We start from the raw sequence: 12014 nt of genomic DNA, 5'->3' as shown, positions 1-12014 counted from the left end.
AAAACAGTACCAAAATTGGAATTTTTAAATACAGTGGATCTCTGTTATTCACGGGGGATAGCAGCCGCAAATAGCGAAAATCCGCAGATAATTGATGCCCATTATAACTGCATTGAAGAAGTGTTTTTTTAAAACCCCTAAAATTCGTTAATAAGCGAAGATAAACTGCCACAAAGCGTTTTCGGGGTGCCCCCCCCCCCCCAAAAAAAACAGAAAAAAATTGAAAAAGGAAAAAAAAAATACAGTAAAGTTTTTTTCTAAATATCAGCGGATGGGTGATCCGAGGGTGCCGAACCGCGATTATACGGGGGTTCACGGTTATAATTTAAATATTTCCTTGCTACTATTTTCCATTACTTCTGAATTCAAATGAATGTTTTTGTTAAAAAATATAGGTACATAAGAACTAAATGCAGGGGCACGTATGTATATGTAAAAACATGTTGAGGCAATTAAACAATTATATAGTTTTCAGACATAATTTCCTTGAGGGAAACCATGTGGCCTGTGACAAAAATAAGGTTGACACCCGTACTCTCGTTAAATGTCCTTTTGATGGGGTCCTATAGTTCTGCACACAGATTACTTACCTCAGCTTGTTTCAGTTCTTCTTTGCAGACGTCTTCTAAGGAGGCTTCGAGGAAGTTCATGGCATAGCGCTCTATAGGAGTGAGCTGGGACATGAAAGAGGATAATGTGGTGTTTAAGCTGTGTGAGATGGGTGACCCTTTCATATTAAATGCCAATTAAACATACAGTAACTACTACATGTACCTCTAAATGCCATAAGAATAAAAAAGTTGTCTACTTGCTACAAAAAACAATGTTACAAAAACAAATTCCTATTTTTTTTTAAAAGAAAAAAGTTTTAATGCTATGAAAAAAAATCTTCATTTTTCAACAAAAACTGATATGAGAATTAAATTGTATTTGTCTGCGATTGGCTGGCGACCAGTTCAAGGTGGACCCCGCCTCTCGCTCAGAGTCAGCTGGGATAGGCTCCAGCATGCACTCGACCCAAGTGAGGATAAGCAGTACAGAAAAATGGATGGATGGAAGTTGTATTTCTCCACCCCAAAAAGTTATGTTATGAGAATAAAATATGAGCATCACTGGTGTAAGTCAATGGAAGGCAGCAGGACTGAACCAAACTAATGTTGCATGACAAATTACCTGTTCCACCAGAGCAGCTATTTCCTGTTCCGCCTTGGAGAGCTCCTCCACCTCTTCCTGTTCGCCTGCATCATCCAGTGGAATGTTCTCGTTGAACTCTGCCAGCTCTGCCACCTGCTCGGCTTTGGCTTGAGAGGCGGCCACGATGTCCTCCTCGTCCTCTGCGCGACAGAGTGCCTGCAAGATGAACGGAACCTCTTAGTAAGGCGTCAAGTCAGTCAACAAAAACAAGTGAACTGCCGGCTCATGTGTCGATGATCTAACCCAGGAGTTCTTAACCTTATTGACCTTGGGGCCCAACAGTCCACAGTGGCTCAAAGCTTACCCAAATATTTACACCATATTGGTTTAACTGATGCAACTCTAGTTTGATTAGTATTCCATAATTAAATCTAAAGCACCTAAGAGTTTAACAAGCTAAAACATTGTCGAATAAATTAGATTTTACAATGAGCTTGCTATAATGAAATGTATCATATACTCGAAAAATATATAAACCCAACACTTTTGTTTTTGCTCCCATTTTTCATGACCGGATCTCAAGGATCCAAGACTTTTTCTATGTACACATAAGGCTTATTTCTCTCAGATTGTACGCAAATCTGTCTAAATTTAAAATAAAATTAATTTATCCCCCTCACAGGTTCGGCATACCAAGATGCTGATATGATATGCCACACCGGTGAGGTGGATGGAAAACAAAAGTGTTGCGTTTTCTATTTTTGTACAGTGTGTGTAACTGTATATAAACCTCCACATACGAAAAGAGTGAAAACAGGCTAATAATTCATGAAACAAACCATACTGCTACAGGAACCAATTTAAATTCTCAAGTCAGGCTTATTGATACAAAAATAACTAATGATTAAATTTGACCACACCAAAAAGATGGAGGCACTCAATATAACTGATGAGAAAAAAATAGACATTTAATAAAAAAAAACGTTTCAAATTAAATAAACTGTAAATAAGATTGAAAGAAGTGAAAATAAAAATATAGCCTTATCTTCTGCAAATTTAGCAATCTTCAATTTTGCCATTTCCGCACCTGTAGCCCATTTTCTTTGCTTTTACCTCACCTTACTTCCACATCCACCAGCTTCCACAAGCATTTAATGCCTAGTTTCTAAATGCTGTGCAGGCTTTGGTGCTTCATTGGATACCATTAGCCCACACTCCAAACAATGGGCTCTTGTCTCTGCCTCTTTTCCCCCCAATCACACAGCTGTAAATACAATCAGGATTATAACTTTGGCAAGAGTATTGTCTTTTGGGAGGGTTTTGCCTAAAACTGACGCCGGGCTGCAGTTTGGATACCTCTGATGTAGCAGCTCTACCCTCGCAGTAAATTAACAATTCTTACTGCCATCAACGTGGCACTTCTATGGTTAAGAATCACTTATCTGACCTGCTCTAGAATGGTGGTGCTCTGCTTGTTGCCGACTTCCTCGTCCACGACGTGAGGCATGGACACTTCAACGGCCGGCTCCCTCTTCTCGCCATCGTTGACGTCAAACAGCTCACGGATAGTTTGCTGAGGAACAACAGAGGCAACTTTTAGAAGCTATTCAGAGATAATCGTCAGTTATGTGGACCGGAACACGTACCTCCTTGAAGAAGGCAGTGGTGAAGTTTCCTCCTTCGATGGCCATATCTCCCAGCATCCTTTTCTGGTTGGCTTTCTTCAGTATGTTCTCCTCTACAGTGCGTTCACTGATTAGCCTGAAGACAACCACAAAGTCATCATCATCATCCACCTGATCTGTGTGCCTTGTCCTCGTTTGGGTCACAGGTGAGCTGAACCGATCCCAGTTGATTTTGGGCAAGAGGCGAGCTACACCCTGGACTGGTCGCCAGCCGGTCACAGGCAACAACCATTCACACTCACACCTATGGAAAATTTAGAGCAGTGATTCCCCACCACTGTGTAGCTTCAGTTGTGCCGTGGGAAATTATTAGTTTCAATGAATTTGTCTGAAAAGTATTATTTCTTTACTATAATGTCTTTGTTTAATTTGCTTATGCTAGTGACGTAAATTGTGACGCCATCATTATTTAGCTACACATTAATCCCACGCTATATCACAGTTCACCTATCATGATCCCGATTTTCCTGTTATATGTATTTTTTCCCCCTGAAATACATTCACAATGCGTTTATAAAGTGTGTTTAAATAAGTTTCAATGTGACTGCACCGTGTCCAATGTTTTTTTATTTTAATTCCATTAGTACCTATTTTCTATACATTTTATACTTGCAATATTTTAGTGTTCAAATATGTTTACAAATTGTGTGAAAATGTGTGCTTTAATACATTCAAATCTGTTTCAAAGTGTGAAGAATAATTTAGGGCTTACATTTTTTTTTTTTATAAATATGGTCTCTATATATTGCAGATTTTCCACACAGGTATGTAACACCCAGGATAAAAACAAGATCACACAGTATGTACAGTACTTTTTGTAAAATTTGTATTTGGTCATCCAGCGTGAGATTTTTCTAATGTGAAATGTCTTTCAGCTCTCGGCTCAAAGGTTGGGTAACACTGATTTAAAATCTTCAGTGAAGCTAACGTTCATGATTTTGCTATGTGGGAGGAAGCTGCAGTACCTGAAGAAAACCCACATAAGCACATGGAGAGCATGCAAACTCCACACAGGTAGGCCATAGACAATATTTGAGCTTTGCCATTCTACAAGGGCAACAGCTGGTGTACCTGTAGATGTGGACGTCTCTGGTCTGCCCGATGCGGTGGCACCGGTCCTGGGCCTGAGCGTCCATGGTGGGGTTCCAGTCGCTGTCGTAGAACACGACCGTATCGGCACCAGTCAGGTTTACTCCCACTCCTCCGCTGCGAGTTGACAAAATGAAGCAGAATATTCGGCGATCGGCGTTGAAGCGCTCCATCAAAGCCTGAAAGAGAACGAAAACGTCAGACCTCACGTCCAGAAACAGACATTAAGTCACAAATTCTCAAGTCTTAACCAAGTTTCAAACAAGTCCAAAGTTTCTATGGCAAAAAAATAAGCAAGGAAACAGTTAAATAAATAAATAAATGAATGAATAAATAAATAAATAAATAAATAAATAAAGACTCGTCAAGCCCGTAGTTCAAAAGTCTGTTCTGAAGTCTGAATCCAATCTAGTCATGTGACTGAAGTCCCCCACCTACCTGTCTCTGCTCCACCCGGGTGCTGCCGTCCAGGCGCAGGTAGATGTGTCCATGATAATTGAGGAACTGCTCCAAGACGTCCAACATGCGCGTCATCTGCGTGAAGATCAGCACTCTGTGGCCACCCGTCTTTAGGTTTCGTAACAGCAGGTGGAGGGTCTGCAGCTTCCCTGGAGGAAGACGTGAAAGTACACAGTTAAGAAATTGGCAGTGCCAGTGAAAAGCTGGATTTATGTTGGAAGTGCACAACCTTGTTGTAGACGTGGATAATATGGCCTTAACATAAGCGCTCAGATATTTTTCACGCCAATCAGATTGTAATAAAATTTTGTCTTAAAGAAATAATAAATAACAATATTTTTTTTTTTTTCCCCCCTACTCTAATGTATTTGACAGATTTCTGCTGATATCAAACAAGCTTTGAAACATCCATCCATTTTCTTCCACGTATCCGAGGTCGGGTCGCGGGGGCAGTAGCTTTAGCAGGGAAGCCCAGACTTCCCTCTCCCCAGGCACTTCCTCCACCCCTTCCGTGGGGATCCCAAGGCGTTCCCAGGTAAGCCGAGAGATGTAATCTCTCCCGGGGGGATATGCCCAGAAACCCTCATCAGGAAGCCATCCTAAACAGATGCCCGAGCAGCAGCTCTACTCTGAGCTCCTCCCGGATGAGCCAGCTTCCTCAGTCCATTTCTAAGGGAGAGCCCGGAGTCTTACACCAGTGATGCCGGGGTATCCGGGCTCTTTCTCAGCTCTCTCTCATCCCAGCCACTTCACACTCGGCTGCGAACCGCTCTAGTGAGAGTTGGAGATCATGGACTGATGAAGCCAACAGAACCACATCATCTGCAAAAAGCAGAGATGCAATACTGAATCCAACAACCGGACCCCCTCTTCACCTCGGCTGCGCCTTGAAATTCTGTCCATAAAAGTTATGAACAGAATCGGTGAGAAAGGGAAACCTTGGCAGTCATACTCTCACCGGAAACGAGTATCTAGTCGGAACTTCTTAACCTCACACAGCAGCTCGGGCTCCTTCCCTGCCAGAGGGGTGACATTCCACATCCATAGAGCCAATTTGTGTAGCCGGGGATCGGATCGTCAAGGTCCCCTGCCTTCGGCCACCGCCCAGCTCGCACTGAACCCGACCCCTATGGCCCCTCCCACAGGTGGTGAGCCCATGGGAAGGGGGACCCACGTTACCCTTTGGGGCTGTGCCCGGCCAGGCCCCATGGGTGCAGGCCCGGCCACCAGGCGATCAGCTTCGAGCCCCACCTCCAGGCCTGGCTCCAGAGGGGGCCCCCGATGATCTGCGTCCGGGCAAGGGAAAACTAAATCCATTAATTTTATTCGTCATCGGGTTTTTTGGAGCCGTGCTTTGTCTGGTCCCTCACCTAGGACCTGTTTGCCATGTGTAACCCTACCAGGGGCGTGAAGCCCCAGACAACTTAGCTCCTAGGATCATTGGGACACACAAACCCCTCCACTACGATAAGGTGACTGCTCAAGGAGGGGAGCTTTGAAACAGTTTACAAAAAAATAATAATAATAATTAAAAATAAAAAAAGTCCTGACTCAAATGCAAATTGATCGATTAATAGCCCAGGGCTACCTTATTAATAAAAACGCTACTCCTAACATGACTGATACACTACTCACAAAAAGTTAGGGAAATTGCGTTTGTGGGTGAAATTTCAGAATCAACCTAAAATGCATCAGCACCACTACAGATGAACTAAATTTCACATTCTCTAAACTTTTGAAAACAGAAACTGCTGGACATGTGCATTCAAAAGTTTCGAGAAGGTCAAATTAAGTTCGCCTGTAAAGGTTATAGAATCCCAACAATATACCTAACCTTGTCTGAGTAGTGTGGTTCCATCCATCCATCCATCCATTTTCTGAGCCGCTTATCCTCACAAGGGTCACGGGAGTGCTGGAGCCTATCCCAGCTATTATCAGGCAGGAGGTCCAACAATGCAAAATTCATCCTAGCCGATCCGGTTCCTTACCACAATCATACTGAATTAGCCTCAGATCTGGGAACTGGGTCCTCATGTTGCACTGAATACGGTGGAAGCTGCGAGTGAGCGGCGCAACGTGGGCCGACAGCGCCGCGGAGAACATCGCCTCTTTGTGGCTCAGAGAGGGAGGAGGATGGCAGCAGTGCATGGTGATGCGCGCAGCCTCCACTGGCGGGATGGCAAACGTAAACCTGACAATAAAGAGCACATTTTCTACTTTTCTATCGAAGCCATGATTATGAAACAAGTTTTCTGAGCTACGAGCCGTCGCTTGGTTGGTTGCGCTTCGGAGAAGCTGTTGCTCGAGTTTAGTGGAAATAAGTTGAAAGACGATTCACAATGACAAACAATCATAGGAACTTACCGGTCCACGATGTCGGACAGCAACATCAACCTCTCCTCAATGCTGTGGATGGCGTCTCCCACATAGTGACTGTGACACCACATGTCGTGCTTGTGTTGCCACTGTGACACCAAACAGCTGCTGTGGCCCGAACGCCCCCACTCGGCCTTGGTGGGGCGCAGGGCAGCAGGCGAGGGTCGTGGCCCGGGGAGAAATGTCAGGAAGTCCAGAACCTCTTTGCCAAACAGGGGCTTTGCGGCACAGTGGCGATCGTTGACCCTGAAAATGAAGTCCAGTTTGCTGTCACGCTGCTTCCTGAGGGCCTCGGCAAGCGATGGCTAACAGGTGTGAGAGAGAGGAATAAAAATGAAGTCAGGAAGGGATGTAGATGACCCTTTGAAGGCTTTGTCCACATGTTCACAACTATTTCAACATTACTTCTCCATTAGCACTCAATGATTAATCTACATCAGGGATTCTCAAACTTTTGGGGGGGGGGGACGTGTTTCAAAAAGATCCCCTCATATGCTTAATGCCAAATATATTTTAGAGAAAAAAAGTTTTACTGTTGAGAACACCCCCCCCCCCCCCCAAGACAAAAGTTGTAATCTGTATAAAAGCAAAGACGTATTTTGTCAGCATAAAATGTAAATATTTTTATTATTTTATTTTTCCAGGCTAGTTAACATATTTAAGTCATAACATATTGAAGTCAGTAATTTTTCAAACAATTTTTTTTCTCGTAATATCTTTTTTCCTTTAAAAGAAGCCTTAATTTAGTATTTTCTCAAAAAAATATGTCCTCTGTTAGAAAGAAATTACCATTTGTGTAATATCTGTTCTTTTAAAAAAAAATAATAATAAAATAAAATAAGTCAGATTTAAGTGATGTGACAATTATATCAGACCTAAATGGCCTAAAGTTAAGGTAGGGAGGAGTAACTGGTTTATTAGGCTTGTTACTGGTGTGCAGGTCCCTGTATTTAGGTATGGACCTTTTTAAATGATAAAACAATTTATTGCAAGCTATTTTGCGGTTCCCCAAGCTACTGCTTGAGAGCCACTAATTCATATGAGGACAAAAGCCATACCACTGTAAATTTGTCATATTGGTGTGGACATCCGTTTAATTTTTCCTGAACTTACAATGTAAAATGGAGAACGAGGAAGCGGCCGAGGCCTTCTCCTGGGTGGAGGGTGGGTTTTTGGAGCAGCACTGGGTTTTGCCTTTATGGCAGCTGGAGTATGACTGGTGCTGGCGGTCGCTGCGGTAATAGTGGTGGTTGTAGTGCTGGTGCCGTCATGGGCCGCAGACTTGGATGGAGTACAAGACGTTGTCGCCTCTGCTGGAGCTAAAGAGGGAGAAAGCATTGATGTCATTACCATGACTAGAGACACTCAGAAATAATAAAAAAAATCAGGAGTGGGACAGTAAGGCGGGAAAGAGGAATGAAGATCAGCTGCCAGGTGGGAGTACGTCTGAAGGTTCAACTTATTGTAGCAAAAACCAAGCAAGTCAGGTCTGTACTTGTGTTGGTTAACTGTACTAACACATTCACAAATCAACTTTTCATTGGTGCCAAACCAGTCTCTGTATGGTCTATTACTTTGTCTTCTTAATTAAACACTTAACCGTCATAAAGCTTAGTTAATGTTAATGTTATCAGTGAGCTAAACTGTGACATTAACATGGCTGACCTGTCTTCTAGTGATGGATGAAGTTAAGAGTACTTATTGTGTCTCTGATCTTAAAGTGGCAAACCTCACAAGTTGTCACTCTTTTTCTTTCACTTTATCAAAAGCATTAATTGTTGAATCCGGATGTAATGTTCAAAGATCATTCCATGATACTTGCTTCATGAGGTGGCCTCTGTATTCTGTATCACACCGTACAAGTGGGTTTCTAGGTTTGTGTGCACTACACAAAAAAATCAAATATTTCAAAAAAAATTACAAATGCCGCAGATTCTTGAAAATGCAGATTTTAAAATCAAAACACACAAGACTTGGCAAGTCATGTAGTTCAAGTCAAGTGTCATGAGTACCAAGTCAAAGTCAAGTCGAGTCTTTCATAAGCTTTAGCCAAGCAAGTCTTAAATTTGGCTACATAAGTCCGAAATCAAGTCAAGTCGTGACTTGAATCCCCCACCTCTGTTCTGACCCACTTCTGCTCATGCACATGCCACATTGAGAGACAAAAACAAGTTCTCTCACCCGGCTGCTCTGTACAAGGCGGAGGAGGCTGTACTATTTTGAGGATGGGAAATGGGGGCTGAGCTTGGTTGGGGGTGGAGCTGGGAGTTCTAGGGGGGGCTAGAGTGTAGTGGGCAGTGGCAGGACCGGGGGTGCGCTGGGCAACCTGCTGCGTGGCCGCGTTTCGGACAGGGGTTGCGTTTGGGTGGGGGTGCGAGGAAACCACGCGAGGGGATGGGGCCACGGCCAGGGTGGGCACAGGGCCCCCCTCCTTGCCTGCTGCCTGACGCACGACGATCTTCACCACCCCGGAGCTGCTCACTCCAGAGGAGGACGGCACTGAGGAGAAATGATATTAAATATTTACTATCTGCAGGTGTCACGTTGCACTAAAACAATGGTTCTCAAACAGGGGCCCATGAGCTGTTGAGCTTGGGGGTCGGCAAAATTTGAAATAAATTCTGTCGTATACCCATATATGGGGACCAGTGCGCCAATAAAACAAACATACTGAACCAATTACTTCTCCCGACCTTAACTTTGGCCCAATTGCTCAGTAACGCAAAATCACATAAATTTGACATAACTACAGGAATTATTACAGTAATTTTGTCAAATTTCTTCGATAACAAAAGATATATTTTTCCAAGAATAAAGTCCTATTATTTTAAGAGAATAAAGGTGTCTTTTTCAGAATAAAAGGCACGATATTACAGGAACAGAGTTTTACTTCTGAAATTGATTTGTTAAAATATGACTTTTGCCCCCTGTTAAACATATCAGAATTAGGGATGCACTGATACCACTTTTTTTTCCCAGTGGACTTCATTATCAATGTTGCAAAGCATAATTTGTCAGCTTTAGTGTTGTCAACCGTGTTTACCTTTAAGTATATCCACACGGCTGACATGCCTCCTACTCCACCTGCCCGGAAGGTAGACTAAACTCTCATAAGATTACACCTCTTTTTCTATCATCTATCATCATCTATCATCTTTTGGCATTTGAGTGGGGTCCTTGGCAAAACGTCTCCCCTGTATGGAGTCCCTGGACACAAAAAGTTTGAGAAACTCTACACTAAACAAACGAAACGAGGCTGACACCTTGAGACGAAGCAATGGGAGGCAGTCGCTGGGCAAGGGGGGTGGCAGCCGGCCTCTGGACCTGGACCTGGGTGGAATGGCTGATAAGGTGATGCTGCCCTCCGGTGGACAAGAGGTGCATCACATTGCCTGCAGCGGGCAAAATCGGTCATTTTCAATTAGCAATTGTCAAATCGCAGGTCAGGAACCGAAAGCAGGTCGTAGACAGTAAAAACGAAAGGGGGTGTTCAGTTTATAATCGCCATACAACGTTTTGAGGCTAGTGAATGGCGTGCCAGAACTAGTTTGTGCAGTGGCGTAATAATATGTGATCACGCATCACGACAAGCTCAGTTACTGCCGTACTGTTTTCTAATTCGATTGTATTATATTTATGCCCATGGGAGTGTTTTTCAAACAAAAATATTACTGTACTTTTGACTAGAGGATGTTCGACCTCTATGTACTGTAAAATATTTTAGAACTTACCTCTTATTTGGAAAAAAAATATTGAGAGGCATGGCTCAGAAACATCATTATTTAGGGTGTAACAGTACATATATTCGTATCCTCTATGCCTCTGCGCCATACAGTGTTCCCAGACTGAACTAATTAGGTAAGAGACAGGAAGTGTGATGGCTTTGTGCTCTAGCTACACGGCTATACTCTGCTAACAAACAGTGCAGCTTACCTTCTAGCTGCAGAGTCATGGCTAGCGACATACATTTGCCAAACTCATTTGAATATGAGCATAGATTGATAGAAAACTAGTACAGTGCAAACACAACCTCCAGCGGCATTTAAACAGACTAGCAAATGCCATTGGTGTTTTGTTTTGAAATAATTCAATTCAGACTGTTAAAACTGTTACAGCTATACTCGTCTGCATTCTTCAGTACCTAAAAAGACAAACTATTGATGTTGCACTTCTTAAAAAGAAGAGATCAGTGCCATAATACAAGTAAACTTTTGTGGCTATATTTTGTGCAATTATGATATCAAATTTGACTATATTCATTTTGGACATGCCGTTCTCATGCTCTTATGGTGCAACTGAAAGCAGTTTTGAACATGTAAGCATGTGTAGTTATGTTTATAAATTGAATATGTTTTCAAAAGCTATTTGTGAACAATAACATTTATTTGTTGTTAACATCTATGAAAGTGGGTCACAACAATAGGAAAATACAGGTCCCATGGTGACCACAGTTGAGAACCATATGACATAAAAAATAATCAGCAAAAACATTAAGATATTAACACCATTTAAAAAAAAAAAAAAAAAAACATACCTTGTACGGGGCGCGAGGGTGGCGCCTGATGCATGGACGCTCCAGAGAGGGTCAACTTGTTACCCTGCAGCTGGAAGGTGACTGGTTTACTGCCCTGACACGACGAGACCGGACGCCCTGCCATGGAGGCGAGCTGAGCTATGCTCACCACCTCACCAGCTTGGTACAGACAAAAGAAAATGAACATTTAAACTTGAGTTGTCAAATTTGTTTTCTTAATGGGAAACACTGGTTGCCCTCAGTGGGGCTGTTTTAATGGTGAAACCACAAGTGAGTACAACTCTAACAATATTTTATTGTATCTTTTCATTGCTGAAGAAATGACACTCTGCTACAATGTAGTGAGTGTACAGCTTGTGTAACAGTGTTAACTTGACTTCAAACTACAACACACAATGACATGGAGGGCTGGATCTTGCCTGCAGGCCTCAACTTTGACGCCTGTGATTTAAATATCATTGTGCTATTTTTTCATGGCAAAATGAACATGAATAAAAGTGAAGTACTTACAGGGCAGCCTGGCTTGCATGTCTGGACTGAGCAGAACTCTTTGGGGCATGATGCTGCCGGGGTTGGGAGTCGGGTGAGCGGGAACGCTGGTGGTGCACGGAGCAGGGGGAGGGCGCACCGTCAGTACCTGCTTGAGAGCGCTGGATCTCACAGCCGTTTGAGCACCCGGAGACAAGTGGGGGCGGGGAGGGGCTGTGGTCATCACCGAACACGTCACTGTAATGGAG

General features: G+C 43.1%; 1 protein-coding gene across 2 annotated transcripts in view; it reads right to left on the bottom strand.

Moving 5' to 3' along the window:
• Positions 1-12014, bottom strand: part of srcap (Snf2-related CREBBP activator protein) — a 33529-nt gene that overhangs the window by 5088 nt on the left and 16427 nt on the right. The window contains exons 17-29 of one of the 2 annotated variants that reach the window (XM_061705653.1): positions 11788-12003; positions 11278-11436; positions 10007-10135; positions 8925-9242; positions 7857-8062; positions 6732-7048; positions 6356-6558; positions 4347-4516; positions 3891-4087; positions 2781-2895; positions 2582-2707; positions 1174-1350; positions 591-674 (exon numbers count right to left, since the gene is read on the bottom strand). In XM_061705653.1, coding sequence (XP_061561637.1) covers positions 591-674; positions 1174-1350; positions 2582-2707; positions 2781-2895; positions 3891-4087; positions 4347-4516; positions 6356-6558; positions 6732-7048; positions 7857-8062; positions 8925-9242; positions 10007-10135; positions 11278-11436; positions 11788-12003 — 2417 coding nt within the window. The remainder of the gene's footprint in view (positions 1-590; positions 675-1173; positions 1351-2581; positions 2708-2780; positions 2896-3890; positions 4088-4346; positions 4517-6355; positions 6559-6731; positions 7049-7856; positions 8063-8924; positions 9243-10006; positions 10136-11277; positions 11437-11787; positions 12004-12014) is intronic. The other variant, XM_061705654.1, reaches the window with a different exon arrangement.

This window comes from Phycodurus eques, chromosome 19 (assembly GCF_024500275.1).
Source record: "Phycodurus eques isolate BA_2022a chromosome 19, UOR_Pequ_1.1, whole genome shotgun sequence".
NCBI lineage: Eukaryota > Metazoa > Chordata > Actinopteri > Syngnathiformes > Syngnathidae > Phycodurus > Phycodurus eques.
Note: the sequence above shows the minus strand (reverse complement) of the source record. Positions and strands in the feature narration are given on the sequence as shown.